Raw genomic sequence first — 24,755 nt, forward strand, 5'->3', positions numbered from 1 at the left:
TAGGCTGTTTGTATAATGCTTTGATCTCTCTTTTTTTTTTTAGAGCTGGGAAAAATAAATTGTAAACAGCATAGCACAAAATATTTCCATGAAGGTTCTTGCACACTTCTTTTCAACATAAAAATTATTCTCTTTAAGAATATAACCTCTCTTTTGGGCTGGATATCTGTTTGTTTCTTTGCCTGTTTCCGATAGGAAACCAGAAATTTCTGAGATGACTGTATTGGACAAATACACAAACATTCACAGAGTTCAAAAAAGTAGTTTTTTTTTAAAAAATCCCCCATGTCTAGCTTTCCAGGAGACATAGTTATTTTTTCCACTTTTCTATGGTTTTCACTTATTTTCTGTGTAGTTTTCCCACATGAAAAACAGACACATGATGCTTACCCTTGTTTGCAGCTCACGTTAAATTTTGTTCTGATTAGATACATAAATGTGTTAAATATTTTCTTCCAAAATATGTTCCTTGCCTTGTAGTAAATAACTTACTATTACCTTATTATTACGATTTGATGCCAACAGTTTTTAGCTCTATTCAGTGTGCTTTCACACATGACCAGAAAAAATCATTATCTGTTGAATTTTAGAGAACAAAACTTGAAAACTCAAATAATTCCTTGTATGGCAGCAGTCAGAAAAGAAGTCATAAATAAAAGAAAGGTCATTCCCATAAGAGATTTCTTTCTGAGTCTCATATTTTATGCAACATTCCTTTGGAAACAAAGAAATGAAAAACCTGTCATCAGCTAATGTAATTATGCACAGAAAAACAGAATGAAAGTGCCTTTTTTTTTTACATCTCTGTTTTTATGAGGGTTGTCAGCAAGTTTTCTAAATTAGATGTGGGTGCTGCACATTTAATATTAGAGAGGAAAAATGACCCATTTAGGAGCTACTCTTCAAAGAACTTGCTGTGGAAGAGAAGGCTATAGATGATTCATGCTTCCAGTTGATTTACCGCAGGAACAGTGATGAAGGTAGTAAACAGAAAGTTGTGATTCAGCAAACCAAACGACTACCTTAATTGTTTTATCCATTAATTATTTTGCTCTGGCTAACTTGAACATCAAAGGAGAAAACACGTTTGGAGAAAATGCAGCTCACTGTGCTGTCTTGGCCTCTCATCAAGTAAAAAGAACAAATATTAGCAGGTCTGATTGTTAACTCAATTCTCCAAGTTTTGTTGGTACATCCCAACCATTCCCATGTTTCTGTTGCCTACCTCCAGTAAATACTAGATGCTCTGTGTTCAGAGGCGGTCATTGGGAATCTTCAGGTAATGGGGTAAATCTTTCAGTGCTACGAGTATTTTAAGAAACTAATTTTTGTTTTATCTTTGCAAAATTTGAGTGAAATGTACAAGTTCAGGTTGGGGTGGCTTAGGGCACCTTTAAAATACGACTTTAGACCTGCGTAGTATAAATGAATAAAAATGCTGACGTATTTTAATCCTTTCTGTCCCCCAGCAAGATACAAGAATGACTCCATCCCTACCCAAATTGGATCTCCATGTTATTCCTGTGTGGCAAAAAGGGATTACAGGAAAGGGTGTTGTCATCACCGTCCTAGATGATGGCTTGGAGTGGAATCACACTGACATCTACGCCAACTACGTAAGTCTGGACATTAGAATGCAATGAGGTAAATTAATCAATTGTAAATTTGATATACAGATACTGTTCTCCAGCTTGCACTCTGTTCTGTAAGTCAGCTCCTACAGAACAGAGACTGAAATATTTGCCTCGGGCATAATTTGGAACCTGGTCTGTGTCACAGGAAGCTGAGTGTTACTTAGCAATGATAGTGGGGTGTTATTTCTTTTTTATTTTTTTCCTCAGTGGGTTTAGTTCCCAGGCATGTTTGTATACAGTGGTTTAATGCTGAATTATTAAAGCTCCATGAAAAATTTATGGAATTGTTAATGCCAATCAAATTCTACCAACTTGATTGCTGTTGACATGATCCATGCCAAATAAATAAATACAGACTCGAGAACCCATTTTGTTACACATTTACAATATGTTTTTTAGTTGTCCGAATTAATTCTGTGGGTTTTTTTTATTAAATGTAGGATCCACAGGCAAGTTATGATTTCAACGATAATGATCATGATCCCTTTCCTAGATATGACGCGACAAACGAGAACAAGTGAGTAGCCTCCCAGTTGTGTAAAGAGAACAAAACAGTGCATTATTCATTTGTGTTTTAGAACATGCAAATGCAGAAATTTCTGTGTGTTTCTCCTATGGCAATTATATAATAAAAGGTAACATTTGTGTGACAGAATCACAGAAAGGTTGAGGTTGGATGGTTGCCTGGTCCGATCTCCTTGCTCAAGCAGGGCCACCTAGAGCCGGTTGCCCAGGACCACGTCCAGGGCTTGTTGAATATCTCCAAGGATGGAGACTCCATGACCTCCCTGGGCAACCTGCACCAGGTCTTGGTCACCCTCACAGCGAAAAAGTGTTTCCTGATGTTCAGAGGCAGCCTCCCGTGTGTCAGTGTGCACAAACATTTGCACGTAACATTGGCACAAATGTGGGTAACCACGGAAATTAAATTCAGCTCCTAGTTGAAGAGCTGCATAACTGTAATGTCCCTAGAATGTCCTGAATTTATTCATAACTTTGTATGTATAGGGCACCGATACATTTCTGTAAGCTGAAGGGAACAATTTGTTAACGCTACCATGTGTGTTCCTCGAATGATACTTCCCTGAGCAAATTTTGACTTCAGGTCTCTGCTTTGTACTGGGAATTAAAAAAAAAAATACGTCTCCTATAAAGTGCTTTGGGAGAACCTGTGTCTTAGAGGAATCTACTGAGAAACCCATCCCTTCAGGTCAGCTCTTGTGGCTGTTTTCCAGTTTTTGCAGCACTGGCTGGATCAATAGGCCCAGCACAGGTGACTGGAGCTGAAGTCGTACTCCTCACGATGTGGGTATGACACGTTGTCAGGCGCTGCAGGACCTTACACTCACTCCCAGGAAAATCAGTCTTCTGAGGCATATGGAAACTTTGTTTAGACCAGATTTGGCCTAAATCTCCTCAAAGTAGTAGCATAGGAAGTTTCAAAAGACAGAAGACAACCAGCCAGTTCACTTAGTGGACTTGTGTGTCTTGGAAGGAGAGAGGAATTTCCTGTGATGGCCTCCCTAGAGCTGCCTCCTGTTACTCTTGGTGTGTCTGCCACAGCCAGGCACATTCATGGTAGTTCACAGAGGGGTTTTGTCCATCACAGTGAGAAGAGAATGTCCCTCTTTAATAGCTGGTACACAGAACTCAGTTTCTTAAACCAATTAGCGTGCCGCTACTCAGTAAAAATACAGGAAGAAACTGATGCACCGGTTCCCTATTGTCTATCAGACAGTATGGTAGCGTCCACAACATAGATCGGTGTACGGGGAAAAATAATCAATCAAATGATAAATGTCCCACGAATAGACATTTGAAAAATGACGTTTCTACTTTGTTAGAGTGTTATTTAAGAGCAAGAAGCCATTATCCTCTTGTTCTGATGACATTATCTCTTAAATCTACCTGTATTACCTCTAATCTTTATTAATAAGTAAATGGAATTCAGCCCAGAAGCATTTGAACACTTCATTGAATGACAATCTGTAATATTAAATAATACAACTCTTCTACAATTACACTTATGTGAAGGTTTTCTGTATTGTGGAATAAGAATCAACTGTGGCAAAAAAAGAATTGTTTTGAAAACAGCTGGTTACAAGAAAAAATTAGCAATTGTGAGGATACTCTAACGGCTTACTTTCTCTAATCCTAAATAAACGCGACAGTGAAAAAAAGGGTATCTAAATCTGGCATTAACAAAGACTTATATTTCTGCCTGAAGAAATTCAGCAGCTTTGTAGCCCCATAATTTTACGCTACTTTTGCATTCTACTAAAATACTGGTATCTACGAGATCTGTGGCCTTCGGTGTGACTTAGGTTGGGTATTTATCATCTCATCATGATGATCCTTCGAGCATTAAGTAGGTAAAATTATCTTGCTTGAAGCCTAAGAGCAAGAAATACTTTTGTATCATGTGGATACAACTCAAAAGCTATTCAACAGCTGCTTTGCGTTGATTTAGAGGAAGACTTCCACCAAATCAAGAAGGTCATTGATGAATCTTTGCGTACCTTGTTGTGAGATGTCGTTTATTCTTGCTATGTGTATTCAGGCATGGGACGCGGTGTGCAGGAGAAATTGCCATGCAAGCCAACAACAGAAAATGTGGAGTTGGAGTAGCCTACAATTCCAAAGTGGGAGGTAAGAAAATAAAAATAATTAGATGTCTAATATGAATGGAAACCAGGCAGATCCTGTGAAGTGCCGAGTGTTTCCGGCTACCATTAATCTGAAATATGAATCATTGGTCCTTCTGAGAAGTCATCAATCTTGCAGCATTAGGCTACAAAAATCCCATCTGGCTGAGGCGCAGAATGTAACATCTGTATGACCGCATTTCTTGAGTGTTAATGTACTCTCTGGAATTTGGTTATCGCTTGAATATAGGTAGAATATATAACAACAGCAACAACAATACAGGTGGTGATGATGATGGTGATGATAATAGCAACAACCTATATTGTACCCAGAGATAAGACCGTATCATTTAAGGAATGATGCAATCACTTCTTATAATTGATTATCCTGGAAGGAGGTGGCATGGGGGAGGACAGAGACTGAGTAAAATATACAAATTTGTACCCATCATTGCTTGCAGCATATTGTTTCCATCTACACAATTACATTCAAAAAGTCATGTCATTCAGGATATTCAAACTGCAGTGGGTTTTGTTTCAACGCCTTACTTAGTTCTCTACTATCATCATAAGTTAATTTTGAAAATAAGTAGCGTCTTGCTTTTCTGTCAGTCAATATTGCCTTATCTTTTTAAGCCATGACTAGAAGTTTAATCCATTAGAGGTTTATGAAATAGTTATGATCAAAGTATCAGTTGCAAATGGTTATTTAGCTCAGAGGAAGATACTTGTACAGTTCTGGTTTTTCCATTACTCCCTTTTTTCCTTTTAAACAAAGGGATGATGAGTGGCAATTGACACCTATAACTGCCTTTCGCACCATTTCAGTATTATGTTTCTAGGTACCCATTTACTCTGCTGAGCTGTCACAGATGCCAGCTTTGCACTCTGCCTTTGCCATAACGCATTATGCTGTCATGCTCTGTTTAAATAAAATATCTCACTCACAAGACGAAGATACCAAATTTTCAAAGCAGGGCAAAATGGATGAAGCTGCAGAGATGTCTGGACTCCTGCTGTGCCCATATTTCGAGGCACTTGCATCTACGGAGAAGATTATTCCACAGTTATTTGCATATGCTCTGTGTTTATTTGCAAATGCAAACTACAAATCCACGGGGTGATTTGTCTAGAAAAGGAAAATAACAGGAGGAAAAGCAGCCAGCAATCCACTTTACCCAGAAAGCTGCTTATACTTGGTGGGGTAAGAGAAAGAATGGAGAAGATGAAAGAAATTATAAGCTGTTATATGTGAAAAGCCTGATTGAGAAAAGGACATAACAAAATATGTTCAAAGAGCAATGGAGGACAGGAGAAGTCTTCAAAAGATTCAGATAAATTTGGAGTGGTTAAACATGGGAAGACTTTTTTGATGTTCCAAGCTATGCAGGATTCATTTCTTCATAGGTTTTTTTCCTTCTTCTTCTTTTTTTTTTTTTTTGAATCCATGAAATGACGCGTTACACACTTCTATTTGACATTAGTTCAGGATGACTTCTTTAAGTGGCTGTTTGCTTGTAGCAATTGCCACACTGGATAAATCCCGAGGTCCACAACCGCAACAGCTGCTTCAGGGAAAGAACCCCTGACATTTGGAATACCTGTTTTCTAACTGTCAGCATCAGAGGTTGGTTTAACTTTGCCTTGAGGGACAAAACAAACGTTCTGTTCAAAATTTTGTTGTGTTCTGTGAAAATGCTGACTTTAATCATCCTGAGCGCTCTCACCATTCACATCAGTGCCTGGGCCTGTCCTGAAACCTCCATCAGTCTCCTCGGTACTTTGTGGCTGTGAATCCCATTGGCTTTTCTGTGCATCGTGTTAAAAAAGATACGTGTTAATGCCAGTTCCCCAAGTGACACCTTTCAGTGTCCTTTATCATGCGCCTCCTGTTCTGTGCAGCACTCAGAAACGTGTGTGTATCCACCACCTTTGGTGTAAGCAGTTTGTATATATTTTCATGCATATCTAGCCATAGCACCGCGCGACGATATTTCCCTGGTGCTGCCATGGAAATCAAGTGATTAAGAAGCTCCATTTTACAAAGGCCTGGGCTGAGAGTTCCCGCACAGCGACGTGTGGCTAAAAATAGTGTTCTGTCAGGCAGATACATAGATGTGTCTGAAATTACCTTGGGCTTCTGATTTTGTGGGACTGATGGTGGCAGAAAGCATGTGCAGGAACAGGGCAGAGTTTATGCAAGGGGATGTAATTGGACTCTGCTTAGGGAAGTATCACTGCAGTCATCAAATCCCTCAGCTGACTTACACGAGCAGGATTTTTGGCGATCACAAAGACAAGACGGTGTTGTCAGTGTTCCTGTTTTCTTCCTTATGACATTGTTTATCTGCGGAGTTGACTTTGTCTTCTTCTGTGAAAATTATCTGTACACTCCCGTCTGCATTCCTGGTGTCTCACAATGTGTTGCAGGCTCACACCCAGAGCTTGCAGTCATTCCACACAGGCAGATCTTGGCTGGTATGAGAGAATCTCTCAATTCTGAGCCAAGTGAAAAATGAATATTCAAAATATTACAAGTTTAAGCCTATCCAGAGTAAGGGGTGTTTTTAGTATGTGAAACACAGTATATTCCTTGATTTTTTTCCCAATGTCGTAAGTGATAGTGGAGTAGCAGCGGTTGAGCGGATTAACATCTTTGTCTGGTTGTGCCACTAATTAATATGAAACAATAAAGCCCAGCTTAATCTTGGAAGTGTTATGAGTCTTAGAGGCCAGCCATTTGGGAACAGAATATGCTTACAGTCTCTTTTTTTCCTGCTTGATAGTATATAAAAAAAAGAACAAGACCCTGAGCTGCAAGGGCAAGGTTGTGGTTTTTTTTGTTATAGAACGACCGCATTTTGCCTGCTGTGCTTTGGAAAAATCCCCATTTTGTGGCAAATATGATAAAATGACTACTCATAATTCACCGACTGCCAGTAATGGTGCAGCTGCTGTAGTACTAACTCGCCAAGTTCAAGACAACCCAGACATTTTTATTGCTTGAAAGCACAGGCTGAAGCCCGGCTGCCGTGTCTCTGATGTCGCTGCTGTTGCTGGGGGAGCCGCCGTGGGAATTTTGCCAGATCTCTGGTTTTCCTGTGTTCCTCCCGCGCTGGTTGGTGGTCGCAGTCCTGCTGCAGAGCTGGGATGTGCAGATCAGCACAGATGAACCGCTATCTGCTGCTGAATTTTAAGTACCGCTGAGATCAGGCTTGCTCTGAAGACGATGAGATCATGCAGTTCCTAATAAAATGTTAATGGCCAGCCATCTCCAGCATCTCTGGACTGCGTGCAGTAGAAAAAACGCGGTGGTGAAAAAGCAGTGAGAGTTTTCCGTGGTGAGGATTGAAGAGCTGGTGAATCGCAGCATCACAAAGACAGCAAAGCAGTGTGCTTTGGTCAGATCATTCAGAGCTACATCTTTGAGCTAAAACTCATAGAAGTCTTAAACACAAAAGTAGTGTTGATAAAACATATTTAATTTCAGTGACATGCCAGCAGTTCGAGAAGTCTTTGTTACAGATTTAACAGTGTCAAGAAATAGCTCAATGCGATAAGAAAAAGCAGGAACAATTAGCAAAACGTTGTCTTCTTGACTCGCTGTATAAAGAAAGAAAGAAGTAAATAAGAGGCAACCCAAGATTTTAAGAGAGTTTCTAAAAGTATCTGCAGAGAGCATTGAGCTCTGTAAACGAACTGTGACACTGACGCGAACTGCCCTCATTAGTACTTACATGATCAGCAGCAGACTGTGCTTGTAATAGTTACGGGTTAATTTTTCTGGAAGCATTACAAACAGTTAACAAAAACGAAGAAGAGGGATGTGAAGTAAATCTGGCCTGCTCCTTATTTTTTTCTGTTAAGGTATACGGATGCTGGATGGAATAGTCACCGATGCTATTGAAGCCAGTTCCATTGGTTTCAACCCAGACCACGTGGATATTTACAGTGCAAGCTGGGGCCCTAATGATGATGGTAAAACCGTGGAGGGACCTGGGAGGTTGGCACAGAAGGCTTTCGAGTACGGGATAACAGAGGTATGGCACGAGAAACATACAATAAAATGTGGCAGAGAGCAGAATTTTAAAATGGTTCCTATCAGGGAAGAAATGAAAATGGTTTGTGATCTTTTTTGCTCAAATATATTTGAAAAGGAGGAGACAGATTCTAATAGCACAGGTCAGAGAAATAACCAACCAAACCAGCACTTTAAAAAAAGCACCATTAGTGATTTCTAAGCTGCTTTTAAGCTGCTATTCTCTTTTTCCATCCTTACTCTTGCTGCCTTTGTCTCACCCTACCCCCACCCTTCTCTGCTAGTTTCTTTGCACTGAACAGTAATTGGATTTCTGCACTGAAAGCCTATAAATTTTAATACAAAATTTCTGCTTTATGAATATTTTGCTGTGCGAAATAATGATACATTTTAGCACACTGTGGATGGGCTTGTATTGTGTTAATTGCATTAGTTTGTAAATTGGTGCATATCATGATCCAATTAAAATACAAATGGTAAAAATGCATGATGAAGAGCATAGGAAAAAATGTTTTTTTCAGTTCTTTTTTCTGATAATCCTGTTTAGATGTGGTTGGATGACAGGTAGGGTGCAAACTGAGAGCTACCAGAGATGCATTAATTGACTAGTCTTGCTCTTGCCAGTGAGGTGAAAAGATATCTAAAGACTAATACAGACAAGACAACTGAATCAGAGATGGGAGAGGAGAGAAACAGAAGAAAGCTCGAAGGACAGAAGCAGAGAGAAAGGATTTTTGGGAAACTGCAGCTTGCATTAGCAGACAGGAGGAGAGAAGAAGAAAGATGAGTCTGACGGCTGAGAAACAGACTGAGGGAGGAGTGGAGACTGAGAGGAGTGTGCTGGTGGTGAACAGAGACCTCAGTCCGTAGGTAGGCAGCAAGAGAAGAGGAGAATCACAGGCAGTAATTAGGGAACCAGCCTTCAGCAGTCTTACTCAGGAAAAGCAGGTTCTTTGGTGAAGAATGTGTCTCTTTTTCACAGCTTGTTTTATTTCTCAAGGGGAGCAAGTTTGCCCATTCATTTGTCAGGCTTCCCTTTGCAATGACCTGGTCTCCACCTGCTTTAAGTCAACCAGGGCTGGGGTTTCCAATGACTTTCATCACTGGCTCCTTCATTGCTGGCCCGGTAAAGCACTTAAGCATACGCTTTGCCTTAAGCATCTCAGAGGCATTAGTACCACCCTAAGTGAAATCCTAGCAGGTATTTACATTTACCAGTGTTTTTCTGGCCTGCAGCCTTTATTCTCAAAGGAAGAGACTATCTTATTTTCTGTAGTTGACGTGGCTTGTCCTTCCCATTTTAACAATTGTATCATAAAGACTACAGCTTACTTTTCTTTATTTTTAATGTTTTAAGTGCTGCAAACGTCTTAGCACTTGCATGAGTATCTTCAAATCTCATCTGAGTGGGACGATAAAAATCTGGATTTCAACTGCCGTTTCCAGTGAATGTGCATACATTAATAATGAACAGCAGATGAACTTTTGCTTTTCCCACAAGATGGATATTTTTTTTCCTCTGAAGGACTAGCACAGCTTAAGACTGGACAGAGCCATACGTGTTTCCTCGGTGATAGCTGTGATGGGTTAGTTGTTGTCTGCTGCTCCCTCATTACTGGAGACCAGCGCAGGGGATGAACACGGTTGTGTTTGGAGACTGGTGGTGCTGGCCCACAGACCTGTAGGAGGGGTGAAGGTTTTCAGTCAGACGCGCTTGCTGGTTTGTTTCAGCAAATGAAGGCTGACCGTGACGGATTCCTTACAAAAAGTAAATTGGTAGGAAAGTCAAATCATGTGCATCATTCATGCGGCTTACCTGTGCCTCAGTTGTTACAGGAAAGGCAAGTGAAATAAGCCCTGATTTCTTAAAAAAAATGGGCATTTTTTTAGAAATGTTCGTGACCAAAACACCACCTGTTGAGCACAGACTCTATTTTTAACTTCAAAACCTATTCTGAGGGAAGCTGTGGTGCCTAGAACAGTGAACCTAGACCAATCAATGTGATGTACTGTGTGAAGTGTGATATCTTGAGCTGGTTTCTTCTGTCTTTGTCTTCTACGGTGCTTATGGAAAATTGTCCTTTTCTACCTGAAAATGTTTGATATTTTAGGCTTTTTGGAGGGGAGGAGTTGTTTAGAATACATTACAGAGACTGAAATCTTTTTGATAACCTCTCGTGTCCATTTTCTCTAGGGCCGAAATGGGAAAGGGTCCATTTTTGTCTGGGCTTCTGGGAATGGAGGCCGCCAGGGTGACAACTGTGACTGCGATGGTTACACTGATAGTATCTACACTATCTCCATCAGCAGTGCTTCTCAGCAAGGCCTTTCTCCCTGGTATGCAGAGAAGTGCTCCTCAACTCTGGCCACAGCATACAGCAGTGGGGATTATACTGACCAAAGAATTGTAGGTTGTTTTTACTAACATAGAAATGTACTATGTATACGAATAACAAATGAGAGCTCTTACGTGCTTGGTTTCAGGTGCCTGCCTTAGGTTATGTGTTGTATGTTTAGTGCTTTTGCCTTGAAACGCTGAGGGATTTGTAATCCAAAAAGTGACGGTATTCCTGGAACATCTTATGCTGTAAGACAATGGCCAAACAAAATTGTTGTGTCAGTGCAGTTAAATCCGGATGCTGAGTTTGTCTGCTGTTTGTTTACAACAGAGGTCTCTGCGTGAAGTTTCGTATGGTCCCATTCTTCAGAGAGGGCAGATGATGAGACATTTAGAGTAAAAGCAAAAAGAACTTGGGAAGTCAGTACACCATGAGTCAGTGCCTCTGATATACCATTAGCTGCTGTAAGATTGTCAGCCCCCGAGTTCCCACTTACAACAACAACGATTGTGCTTCCAAACCTGCAGAGGGTTTGGAAAGCAGGCAGAGCAGCTCGTGTGCCTTTATCAACTGTGCAACAATATCTTCTGCTGAAGAAAATTGCTGTGATAAAATAACATTGAAGTACCTGTAATTTCTGTTCCGCGCTGGTGGATGCTAATTTTACAATAAACTACATTGATGGGGGTTAAAACAATGTCCCTCCAAGTTAGCCAGGAGATCAGTCCTTCCTAAGAAGCTTCTCTTCGTAGCCGAGATGTAGATACATGGGCAGATGAGCTTGGTGTTTAATTTCCAAATAAAGCACGTGTTTCATTGCAAATTATAGTTCTTCTGCTGAAGAGGGAGAAGAACACCAATACTAATCCTATGAGTAATTTTCTAGCAAGCAGTAATTTTAAATGTTCTAGGCCCAACACAATGATCTGTTTTTATGATTCACCAGTAAGCCTGAAACACTTATTGTGAAACCTTAGAATAAAATAAGATATTCAGTGTGGGAGTATTTTGTTCCAACACAAAGCGTTTTGATACAAAAATTATAGTTGAAGTAAAAAGAGTGGATTGAAATATGAACGGATTTAAACATCCATCACTTTTTCTGCTGGTGAGGAATGTATTAATACGCACCAAGTAAAGGATCCGTGGTTATGTTTGTGAGTGTGGATATGACTGTATTTACAACCGTTTATTCATGCAATCTGTTTTTTTTTGTCTTTTTTAATTCCCGTCAGACGAGCGCTGATCTTCACAACGAATGTACAGAGACTCACACTGGGACTTCTGCGTCCGCACCACTGGCAGCAGGGATTTTTGCTCTCGCGCTGGAAGCAAAGTGAGATGTCACACAATTACCTTTGAAACTCCTCTCTCTCAGCCACCCCACCATCTTCCCTGAAACCATGTCGGTTTGAAAGCGGCACCATCTCGTGCTGCAGCTCCACTTTTTGTCAGTCGGGCTTACTCAGCCTGATGACAAAAATAAGCAGCTACTTGCCTCAACACCTTCCTAGCAAAGCAGAACCAACGTAAGCAAAACATGGTGAATGAGGAATTTTAGTCCATTTTGTGCATTGGCAACAACTGTTTGCTGAGTTCTGGTTGGCTGGACTGGAAAGCAGTGAGGCTGCACGTGTATCAGGAGAACATAATTGGAAGACAATAGATAGAAGAAATTTAAATTAAGTCTTTGATCAATTTACAGAATCTTTTCTGCCAAAGATGAGACATCAGCTGCAACGCACCTGAGCTTGACTGTCAGAGCAGGCAGGTTCAGATCCTGTGGGGCTGGTGGTCAGAACATATGCCTTAGAAAGAGTAAGAAAGAACAGGACAATGGCTTTTTCACAGAAAATACTTCAGATGTTAGGACATATGCTTAGTATTTGAATTATGTAGGTTCAGCTCCATTTTATTTTGCGTACTCCTTTGATGACATAAGCCAAGATACTTAGGGCCATCTTTTAAAGGGTAATCACAGAATCAAATACCCAGTGAATTTTCAAAGTCTGTGTCCCTTAAAGACTGGTGGAAAATACTAGTTTTATTAGTTAACTTTAAATGGCTGAATAATTTTGATGAACCAGACTCTGATCTTGCTAGATACCCATTCTTCATTTACACAGAAGCCTGGTCTACCCTGAGAAGTATTGTGAGAAGAAGCATGTGTCTTACGGTATATTTCAAAATAATGGGATGCCATATATGTTCAAAACGTGTTCTGTTGCAGGCTAATAATTGAGCGAAAACAGTAGACAAACCTGAAGCAATTAACCAGGACCATTTTCTCAACAGCCCAGATCTAACGTGGAGGGACATGCAGCACTTGGTGGTGTGGACATCAGAATACGACCCACTGGCTGGAAATCCAGGATGGAAAAAGAATGGAGCGGGACTGATGGTCAACAGCCGATTTGGGTTTGGACTGCTCAATGCTAATGCGCTGGTAGATTTGGCTGATCCCAAAAAATGGAAAGGTGTACCAGAAAAGAGAGAGTGTATTGTCAAAGACAAAAGCTTTGAGCCAAGGTAAGAATTTGCTTTATCAGTAACTAAGCTTATGTCTGTCCTAGTAAAGCCTGAGGGATAGTATTCTGCACAGGTTGCTCTGAACCAGACTAAGACATTTGTTTTTATTCATTTGGTTTTGCTTTATTTTATTCCTCAGGGGCAGGCAAAGAGTCTTTGCTCGCTTTTTTAGTGTAAGACTGATGGGAATTACTAGCATGAGGCCTTAACAAAAAATAAGATTATTATGTCCACCTGTGCAGCCGGCATATGGATGGATGATACTGTGAGACTGAACCTGATCAGATAAGATACGAATGTTTAGAGCAATATCGGAGTATGAATAAAAAGATACCAAAGTCTCCCAGGGATTTTTTTTTCTCTTTTTTTAATCTGTAGTTGGTCTTAGCAATTCTTTTCCTGTGACAGGCGTAGTATATGTTGAAGTCAAGGTGATATATTGAGCTTTAGTCACATCTGCAGCATGTTTGTTATGAAACACAAATGTCTCAAAGGCTCACAGGGAAGACTTACCAGCCACATTCCCAAGTGCTCACAGCATAGTGAGCCTAAACTGAGCTCAAATACACATAAGCTATAATTAGTCACTAAGCTGGTTAATCAATAAGAGTATGTAGACTGTTTTTGTCTCCACATGTTCACTTACAGATTTGTTGTCTAGAAAAAATACATCTATTTCAAAGGTCAAAATTATACTGTGTCAGTGCACCAAATATCTGTCTGTAGAAACATATTACAGTGTTTTGGAGTGTCACTGCTTGGTAACCCTGTTATTTATGCCATTTTACTATCAATTTGCTTTTATGAGCTCTCTCCGTTCCACAGTGCTGATCCAGGACTGATGTATGTAATACTTGCTGTTTATATATTTTTATTGCAGTCCTCTGTGTTACATTATAAAAACACTTCTGAGTTTAGAATTATTTATGTGGAGATTTAGATACCCCATTTGCATTAGAGTCAATGGAAATTGTGCAGAGAAAGCTATGCACAGTGTCTCTCCGTACAGAGAACGTATAGATGATGTTTGCTTTTTCCTTTGAGATAGCATTGACTACAAAGGTTTAACACAGCTGTGCCTGCTGCAATATTTTAAGTCCCTGATAACAGCTCTCCTGGATATTTGAATGAGGCAACCAAGTGTAAGTCTGATGCAGTTGTGTGATGTAGCTGCCTGCACAGACTGTTATTTGTGGTCTCTGTGGGACAGTGAAGCGTTGGCAGAAACCCTGGATTATCAGACTTGCTTCCTTGCTTCCAGGGTATGTGGCACAAGTCTGCCTTATGCAGTGCCTACCACTTGGTCAGTATTATCTCTGCTTCCAGAACTTCCCATGGTTTTACTGGAGCATTCAAAACAGTAACAAATGTAGAATGTGTGTTTACTTCTTCTTTTCTCATCATTCTGAAACGGGCATTAAATGTGTCATTTGCACTTCACTTGATGACGCAGAATCAAAGGTTTCTGTACATAATCAAAGTCCTATGATTTTGCCAGGTTATTAAGAGCAAATGAGGAGGTCATCATTGAAATTCCCACAAAAGCCTGTGAGGGTCAAGAAAACTCCATCGCGTCTCTGGAGCACGTGCAGCTTGAGGCAACGATCGAGTATTCCCGTAGAGGTGATCTTCACGTCACTCTGGTGTCTCCATCAGGTACAGGAGGCAAAGACATGCTTGCTTGGTGTTGCTGCAGTGTGTAACGTTTATTTCATTAAAAAAGCACCTCTCTGTTCTGCAGTGCTTTAAAAAGAGCTAAATATATCATTAAACAAATCTAGTCACCCCCAGCAGGGGAGTGCAAGGACAAAGCATCCCAGGGATGAGAGAACTGGTTCTCTGAAACCCTTTTCCAGCCCTCAGGTGTTCCAGTTCATTTTTTTGAGATGAGGTTTGAAAATCGTACTTCAGAAAATGAAGGCACTGTTTCTAATACGTTTTCGTTCTGGCAACAGGACCTGTAAAAACTGAGAGTTCTTGGCAGAGAACGAATTGCAGGTCAATAGTGCTTATCTGCCTTACTGTGATTTAGCAAACCAATGGTAAAGAGGGTATCTGACTCCCTAAAGTTCATGTAATTGTGTCTCCCCATTGGTCTGTTTAAAAATCCAGTGTCTCTGTTAGGCACCTTAGTACAACTATTAATATACTAATTGTGTGAGAATATGGCAAGCTGTCTTGACAAGGCCCTGAAATGACACCATAGGGAGGAAAATAAAGAAAAAAAAAAGAAAGGAAAATGGGTGTAAACAACTTTGGAGAGAGTAAGATCTGTTAGATCAACTGATATTATTAGAAAAAATAGACAAGCTTTCAGGTATGAATTTAAACATCAGGTTAATCTTTATTTACTGATATTCAAGGCTAATCTAGTAATTCACAGATAATAAATGATTAGAGCATTGTTCGTATCCTTATCGCAGGACTTCACCAGAGAGCAGGGTTTAGATACTGTACATACAGTAGTTTCCAAGCTCTGCTTTGCCTGGGGTTCCTTTTAAGCCTAACCTTAATTCTTCCTTTTCTGAGTTTCATCTTATGGGAGCAATGCTGCTGTGAGGTGTTTTACCATTGACTCTTGGTGGTATTTTCAAATTTAGTTCCATCTTATCTAAGTTTTAGTTTGGGAGTGAATATATGGACAGTCTGTAGGTACATCATGGAGATGACAGCAACAGTCGCTCTCATTCTGCTTTTATAGAGGTATTTCCCTCCCAAGACACTGTTCTACTGCTAACATGCAGGAAGCATGGCTTCATCTTAGAAAAACATCCTTTTTTGAAAGGCTGACGGCAGTAATGTGTTCTTCATCTTTGTATTTTTAGGGCTTTAGCTGAGGTAGCAATAGTCTAGTGCTGCTGCCTCCCCCGTAGTATCATTTTGCCTTCATAGTTAAACTGTTATTTCCCGTGGTTCTTGCTGTTTTTCCACTTTCCTGCAAAACAGTGCTAACAAATGTATGTCATTCCTTTTCTGTATTTATGGTGTTACCTTTAAATAGATTTATAACTCATGATCAGGCTCCCCGTGGCTTCTCAGCTCCTTATTATGTAAATACAGCTCCCTTGCTCCCTCCTTACATGCAGACAAGCACAACAAATTTCCTACTGTGCAGTAGAGTCTCTTCTGCTGCAGAAATACTTTGTGAACTGTGGCATTTTTGTAATAAAAATAACAATGCAAATGCTTCTCAACCTGCTGGAGTTCCAGGCTGTAACAATTTACATCCACTCACCAAAAAAAAACCCCAAACAAACAAACAGTGATGAATTCAGAGTAAGGCTTTGGTTTCACAATACTGCCTGAGCTGGTTTGCCTTCAAAGCTTCCATTCAGAAGTTTCCTGAACAGTGGAAAATACTGCTTGTGTCTGACCTTTATTTCTTTTGCTTCTTTATATGCATCCGCTACTCTTTGTGTTAGAAATTGAACACTGAGCAAGATGTACTTTTGTAGCATGACCTAATGTGGTAGGTTTTATGCTCTTAAATACTGCTATGAAGATAACTCAAGGAGCCACGGACAAGAAATAGCATGTTTCCCTTCCACAAGCCACTGCTAAATAGTGTATTTTCCAGGTTCCCTGCACCATACATAGTGTGCAAGCTGAGCAATGTGCAAAATAGAAGTGGATATGTGTGCAGAGTCACTAATGTGGATCTGGACTTACACAGGGACCAGCACTGTGTTACTGGCGGAGAGAGAGAGAGATAAATCCCCCAACGGCTTTAAGAACTGGGACTTCATGTCTGTTCACACGTGGGGCGAGAATCCAACAGGCACCTGGGTGTTAAGAATTACTGACGTGGTAAGTATGTCTGTACGTTAACGAGCTACGTACGGAACCTCGCACAGGTGAAATGATCACTAACCTCTACCAAGCACTGTGAACAGTTGAAGTCTTCTCATTAAGCAAGCTACAACAAGAGTTTATTTACACTAAATATCCATCTGGATTAAAGATTAAAGAAAAAGAATAGGGTCAGATTTTCTTGTTCTTTACATAAATGCAAAGGAACATCCTCATTTCACAGATGTGTACCTGTAAAAAAATTTTCATGCGTATGTTTTTCACATTATATGTCACTGAAGGAAATCACTTAATGTAATTTTCTATTATTCATGGAGTGAAATATGTAATCAAATCAACATATGATTAACTGCAAATTAGGTTTTTCAGCAGAATAGAATACAGGGTAGATCTAGTCTTCTCTTGGTGCATGTGCATAATTTTCGTTAACTCAAAACCTTTTGAATTAGTGAATTTTGGTGACCTTGGGGAGTTATTTTGGTGTATACCTTTCACTAACCTTTTTCTTAGAGTAATTACTGCTGAATAATGTTTAAGGATTAAAGCCAAGAAATCTACAGATATGAAATAAATAAATTTACTAAAACCACCTGGGGCTGTGCATTGCGACACTGAGAACCCAGAATAAAGCTGCTTGACAGGCAACTGAAAAACTGTTCTCTTTGAAGAGAGAGTGGTAAAGCGCACTCGTCTCTGGAGAATTTCATCAAATTTGTCTGTTAATAAGCTTGTCATCAGGGGTCAGATCCTGCCAGAAACGGAACGCTTCCTATCAGACACGGAGCCTCCAGCCCCTATTGGCCTCAGACTGAAACGGGGGGATAATGCCAAGTACTAAGCAGATGGACAAGGCAGTAGAAGTAAATATTATTATCAACAGTGTTGTGTTAATACTGCAGGCTTGTAGATAAACCCATGGTTACAGATATCCTGCTCTTTGCAATTAATATAATGCATTTTTGGAATGGTGATAAGAAGAGCATTTTGTTTGTAATTTCTCTCATTTTCCATTTTCAAGTGAGGCGTTCCTGAAACTTACAATAAACCCAGCTTTTTGTACTCAAGAGTTAAAGCACTCCTTCCTGAGCTTGTAGGGTTTTACGATTCCTGACACAAGTTTTCACATTGATGACCCTAACGAAAATCACAGATGCTCAAGCAGAGTTACTCATAATTTAGTTGCTGTGTAAATTGTGTATGTAAACTGTGGTAAGAGCTTCAGCAGCCAACTTCAGTCACTAAATGACCGAGGAAAAAATCTGAAAGAAGCTTTGGCAAAATAAAGTGCCAGGGTTCTCTGTACTTGTCTCTTTTCCACTCTTTACTGTTTAAATATTGCCGCCAAGACTAATGGACAGAGCATTTGTTCCTCACTCCTACAAGCTGTTTTTCACATTGCTTTTGTTCACCACTGCAGAATAATATTCTGAATTACTATTCCAGTGGTAACTTTTGTGGGGAAATTGCCACGGAAAGGCTTAATGTACAAATACTAATAACACAGAATACTAGTTCAGTAATTTTTAGCACTCTGTGTTATGACATAATTCCACTGATGCTTACGTGATCAGTTAATAATTCTGTTACACCATAATGTGCATATTTGGAGTAGCTAAGCCATTGTATTGAATCTCACTTTCTGATATATCCTGTCTCTAATCTGTCAGTTTTTCGGTGCTCGTAAATCATTGTTTAAATTTAAATACTGAAGGCTTTGTAATTTATTTTAGTCACTTCTTTCTACTGTATGATCACATGTCCTGTTTCCTCTTCTTATTTCCTGACAACCTGTGCTAATTTTGTGCTTGTCCTTTAGTCCAGAAGAATACAAAATGAAGGAAGGATTGTAAACTGGAAGTTGATTTTGCATGGCACTGCTACCCAGCCTGAACACATGAAGCAGCCACGTGTATACACATCCTACAATGCTGTGCAAAATGACAGGAGAGGGGTGGAGAAGATGACGGACTTTGTAGAGGTAGTGTTACATTAATTTTTTTCCTTATTTGTTTTCCAATTTATAAGAAAATGGCATTTTTTCCTAGTGAGGAGACACATTAATTCTGTATTAATTTCTTCTAGCCCCTGACCACTTCTCAGTTGTGTATTGCAATATCGTCCACGCCAACAACTGATATTTTTGTTAGCCTCTGTTTTCACATGCCAACATCTAAGGTTTTTAGAATGGTAAGAGGATATTGCTCTTAAAGCAGTGAACTCGGTATCTAATGCAGTTGAGGTGGGAGGAACACACCTCTGACCGAAACACTGAATTTGTGTAATTCTAGTCAGAACAAGTGTCGCATCCAAAAGGAGTTTTGCCTGCTGAAGCCCTTCCAGGGAGTTTGGAAGGGAGTTAGTAGTGAAAAACGTGACAAGTGCCAGGGACTTGCTAATTCGGAAGGCTTGGTAAGTGGATCTGTTGCTGCTGGCTCCTTTGTCATCACTTCTTCACCTTTCGGGCAGAGTCCTCTAAACATATTCCAGGCTTTTGAGAGAGACATTGGGTTTCTGGATGCACAGGGTGGTAATATTGTACATTTTCACAACGCTTGATTATGTCAGCGTCTTTGGAATACTTTATTAATTACATCACATCAGTTTGCCTCCCCGTTAAGTAATTAGGGTGTCTGTGAAGTGTAGAGAGATTAACCTTCCTCAGCCAGGTGATGGAGAAGAAGATTGAGAGACAAGTGCTTATGGTCTTTAAATACGTTAAATAGGTATCTGCAGGTGTGGCAGCCATGTGCAAGAAAATAAAGACATATTGTATCCTGCCAGTCTGGAGTCGGACTTTATAATTTCCTGCACTGTGAGGGGATTTGATATTTCATACAATGTAAACCTTTTGATAGTCTGTTTTGATGTATAATGGTCCAGTTATTTTCCAGATGCAAAGTGGCTCCTGAGTGAAGAAAAAAGCATCTACCCACACATAGATGGAAATTACTAATCAGAGCAAATCTTAATCCAGTCAGTTTATCATCGACACCTAACCTTTTAATGCTAATCTGTATTCTAGGACCATACCACACAGGAGAACCTGAGTGGCAGACCCAAGCTCGCAGAAGATGCCAGCAGCAGCAGTGACAAAGCTGAAGATAAAATCCCATCAGAGGCTATGCTGCACTTGCTGCGAAGTGCTTTTAGCAGACAGATGGCTCAGAAGCGGCTGCCAAAGAAGACTGGAAGTGAGAAGTTAAATATTCCATATGAACACTTCTATCAAGCCCTCGAAAAACTAAACAAGGCGTCCCAGTTGAGAGACTCAGAAGAAAGTCTGTACAGTGACTACGTTGATCTTTTTTACAATGCCAAACCATACAAGCATAGAGATGATAGACTGCTGCAAGCCTTGGTTGATATTATAAATGAGGGAAACTAAACTATAGGGTAGGGCACTGAGTTGGAAATATTCATTCTCCACACCCCACCTGTAGTTTTTTTTCAGAAGTCTGTTGTATGCTCTAGTTCTGTGATTGCTGCTTTGATTGCTTCATATTTAATACAAATATCAAGGAAAGGAAAAAACGGGTGTGGGAGGATAAGGCAGTAAGCTGAAGCTTTTTAGTAATAGCTCTTTTCAAATCCTTTCTTCATTACCATCAGAGTAGATTTGCCCCCTCAGGCATGAAATACAATAGTATTCCCCAGAAAACCTTAATGCTCTATTTTAAACAATTTTCATGTTACTTATTCTTCCACCCTATTCACTTAGCTTGTAGACGGATTCAAAACCTGAATTACCAAGCATTTTTGAAGCGAACTGCCAAAGCTATGGGGAGATACTCTCATCCCTGGATTGGTAATGAATATTGCAGCCTTTCTTATATTTGTCATTTATTCCAGATGTGGCAGTCACAGCCAGTACTGCTTCTACCATAGTTTTTTGGTCCCTTCTCCGAAAGATGCTCCCTCACCCTTCTGTTCTCCCGTGAAGGGGCAGCTGGGAGGCTGGAGCTGGATTGAACACTGATGAAATTATTCACAATTTAAAATACAGGCAGACATACACAAACATAAAAGAGGCCCGAATGAGGCATCCTAGACCATGAGATGGCATTCTCATCATCCAGCCCATGTGAAGTGCCTGAATTATGAGCCATGTCTTGCTAGGCTGGACATAGTTGATGAAGATGCGGCTTCTGTAGACAGAAATTCAGAGCACTTGGCTGGTCCTTGCACTGAATTACCCAGTGCGGTACTGGTCTGTTTGTACTGACTGTACAGAATCACAGATGGTTTGGGTTTGAGGGCCCTCCCCAGCTCCCCAGCCCCCCTGCCATGACAGGGACATCTCCACCAGCTCAGGGTGCTCAGACCCCGTCCAGCCTGGCCTGGGATGTCTCAGGGATGGTTCATCCACCACCTCTCTGGGTACCTGGCACAGGCTCTCACCACCCTCAGGACAACAATTCCTTCCTCATGTCCGGCCTGAATCTCCCTCCTTTAGTTTAAACCATCACCCTTGTCCTGTCACAACAGGCCCTGCTCTAAAGTCTGTCCCATCTTTCTCATGGGCCCCTTTAAGTCCAGAAAGGCCGCAGTAAGGTCTCCCACCTATGAACTTTGGGGGACCAACCTCCTACCTATGGAACATCAGTTACATTTCTAAAATTAAATGACACAAATGCCTTCTGAGATGCCTATGCCAACAGCAGTCAGGACAACCAAGCTTAGATCACTTTGTCCTTTCCTTGAACTGTGACCCAAGTGGAATAAAAAGGACGACTATACCAGCAAAGTCCACCTAGAGACTGGATCTTGGAGTGTCTGTGGTAGACTGGAGCATTTCCCCAAATATATAGGAAGTTAAGGCAAATTCTGTAGGGAGAGATGTGAGATAAAAGAAATACCCTGAGAAGGGACTCAGAAATTGAGGGAATGAGCACATGGGAAGTGGAGGAGGGAGAGGAATATTGGGAAGGAGAAGGTGGAAGAGGCGGAAACAGAGGTGGCCGTCAGAAAACAGCAAGGGTGGGCAGCTCCCTAGCATCGGCAGTTTTCCACACATACCTCCTGAAAGTCAGATTCAGCATTGACATACTGTTGTTTTGCTTTTCATAATTTAAAAAACATAATGCAGTGTTTGATGCTCAGAAATTTAAGGGAATCTAGAACAAGGAAATGAGGATTCCCAGGGGATATTCATCACACTGCAGTGCCAAAGTTAATCCAGATAAGTGCTGACCGTTCTTCGCTTTTGTTTCTCATCTGCTATTGAAATGTGTTTTCCAGACATTCTAGAAATACTTGACTCTCCTTTGCTGTCTATTCCTTAAAATGATGTAAGTGTCTCTAAGACAGGAATTCAGCGTTTTGCTCATAATTCATCAGTTCTGATAGAGATTTTTCAAACTTCACACTAAATTCTGTAATTTTAAGGTAAATTTATTTACCGTAAGAGTACTTAAGTTTTCTTTGATGGAAAAAGGGACTACTTAAAGACAACTTTGAAAATTGTCTTCTCAAAATTAAGTTTTAAAAATCTCTGTTTATTCATTGTTTGTGATGGTTTCATGCCTATCTTTGGCTTAGTCTGCTTTTTGGCCAGCTTTAGATAGATTTAGCGTAGTTGATTTGACTATTTCTTCCCTATTTCTAGTCCGTATGTCACGGATAGCAACTCCACCATTTAATGTCTCTTATACTGAATTTCTCCCCCGGTTAAGAAATTTGCTGACAGTGAGAAGTGAATGAAGGTGGCCCAAATGTAAAAGCTTTCCTGTGCTGTCCCTCGACACAGGAGCTTTCTGGCAAAATACAGAACTGCTGAATGAGCAAAACATTAAAACTTTTAACTGTGTGAGAGCACAAACTTATTTCCACTAATGTTTAATTTTCAGAACCGGGAGTTAATCTCCATGCTGTATATTCCCATCTGGTGCGGCAGGGCCACTTTTAGTCCTGTGCAGTGAAGCTCAGAGTCTATTTTCCTCAGAAAACAGTGATTTTAGCGCGTCCTCATTCAGGTATGCTACAGCGAGGAAAGTTCTAGCAACCCTCAATCAGCCTTTGAAAGAAGTTTTCAGATTAAACAGGTGGAAAACATAGGACCTTCCTTTGTTTTAAGATAAGTTCACGTGTTGTAGCCAAAGTTTCATCAGAGGACAAGTTTGAAATCTCTCTTTTGAATGTTTCCAACCCAGAGTAGATTGTACAGGAGTAAATTATTTTTATTGTTAGTCTTTCCTTGGAGCCTGTGTGGGTTTTGTGAAAAATGTAAAAGGAAAAAAAAAATGTTTTCTCTCAGAATTTTAAATTATATTTTCTTTACAGGTATTTATAATATAGCAAAGATTTTATTGAACAGACAGAATTTTAAAAGGCTTAATAAATTATATTGAAGAACCAGATTTTTTTCTTGGGAAAGAGACAATTTCATCCAATAAAGGTATTTTTTAAAAGGCATGTTCCAACAACAACCGCAACATGTATGTGATGTGATGTTAAAATTTGTCTACTAGTAGCATAATACAGTGTGTTAGCAGAGCTCAGTGTGTGGTCTTACCATTTGTAAAGAAAACAGTAAGACAAAGTCAAGCTATTGACTTAAAAGGACCGGGACTTATAGTTTAGAATTAAAAATAATGGCTTGAGGAGAATATGCAGGGGCTGGGTGGAGAAGGTGTGTGGTTTATTGGAGATGGAGGCTCACAGGGGGTTTATTGTCTGGGGCAGCGGGGTTATCGCCTTTCACCGCAGCTGGAGTGAGATCTGCTGCGGACATCGTGCAGTTCACACCGAATTACAAAATTCTGCTGGTTTCACGTGCAAACGTGTGTGTCTGAAGCACTACAGCACAATAACACAGCAGGATGGGTCGGGGTCAGGGTAAAGATGTGGCTCTCCATTTCCTCGCATCAATCAGCAGCAGCTAAAACACTTGTTTTTCTCCCCGCTCCACTACTTGTATTTCAAGGCCACATATACTGGAAATAATTATGGAAAACTGCTTTTTAGGGGCAGTTATTTGCTGGTCTGTGTTGGGAGCGGGCTCTGGGGACCACCTGCACTATTTGGGGTGTTCCTGGGCTGCTCTGATGTGCCCAGAAAGATGCAGCTCCACAGAACCCCCTTCTGCCACTGTTAGGCCAAAAAACCCCAAGTTTGGGCAAACATGCAGGAATTAATGAGTCTGTTTTGCTTTCCAAAGCTTCGACTGCTGGAGGACTTATGGATCATACTTGGATTTAGTTTGTTTCTCAGGTCTCAATTAGTTACTGCTTGGTCAGCAAAACCTGCCGTGTCAAACACTGCAAGGATAATTAAACCGTGCTTTGGTGCTCGCAATGGGCTGCATTTCTACAGCAGAAATACTTCTAGTAAATGTGCATAGAAAACAGGTCGCTGAAGTAGCATAAAAACCAGGAAACCTGAGCCTACATTTGGGAGATATTGCTTATTTTCTGCACTAAACAATGGATTTTCTGTCAAGTTGGCATGGTTTTTAAATGTCATGCTGCATTCGAGCCTTCTAGCTTTAGCGGTTCTGAGCTACCCAAAGGCTCAAACTCCAACCCTACTCAGCACTAGTAGAGATCATTACAGTAAACATTTTCCTATTTAATGGCACAAGTACTCATTAAAGATATTGCTTCTTTTATTGCAGTTTATGAGGATAATGTAAGCAGAAAGAATGAGAAATTTTGCTTCCAGCAACTCAGTAAATGCCCAGTGGAAAAAAAACGGGGTCAAATATGTTCCAAGTTCCTCTGAGATACCAGAGAAAAATAAATAGATAATATGTGAATGTGGG

General features: G+C 40.3%; 1 protein-coding gene and 1 long non-coding RNA gene across 2 annotated transcripts in view; both read left to right on the top strand.

The window, feature by feature from the left end:
* LOC309451115 overlaps positions 1-23,350 on the top strand; it is a 36,557-nt gene extending 13,207 nt beyond the window's left edge. Inside the window, exon 2 of the long non-coding RNA XR_014186184.1 lies at positions 21,537-23,350. This is a non-coding gene — a long non-coding RNA (uncharacterized lncRNA). The remainder of the gene's footprint in view (positions 1-21,536) is intronic.
* The window catches only part of PCSK1 (proprotein convertase subtilisin/kexin type 1), a 29,646-nt gene extending 6,296 nt beyond the window's left edge, over positions 1-23,350 (top strand). The window contains exons 4-14 of the mRNA XM_082074573.1: positions 1,470-1,616; positions 2,075-2,151; positions 4,195-4,283; positions 8,147-8,319; positions 10,513-10,725; positions 11,893-11,993; positions 12,953-13,186; positions 14,685-14,842; positions 16,860-16,993; positions 18,813-18,974; positions 20,019-23,350. Coding sequence (XP_081930699.1) covers positions 1,470-1,616; positions 2,075-2,151; positions 4,195-4,283; positions 8,147-8,319; positions 10,513-10,725; positions 11,893-11,993; positions 12,953-13,186; positions 14,685-14,842; positions 16,860-16,993; positions 18,813-18,974; positions 20,019-20,381 — 1,851 coding nt within the window. The 3' untranslated portion in view covers positions 20,382-23,350. The remainder of the gene's footprint in view (positions 1-1,469; positions 1,617-2,074; positions 2,152-4,194; positions 4,284-8,146; positions 8,320-10,512; positions 10,726-11,892; positions 11,994-12,952; positions 13,187-14,684; positions 14,843-16,859; positions 16,994-18,812; positions 18,975-20,018) is intronic.
* Positions 23,351-24,755: the final 1,405 nt, after the last annotated feature.

Source organism: Streptopelia decaocto (assembly GCF_964273445.1).
Source record: "Streptopelia decaocto genome assembly, chromosome: Z".
NCBI lineage: Eukaryota > Metazoa > Chordata > Aves > Columbiformes > Columbidae > Streptopelia > Streptopelia decaocto.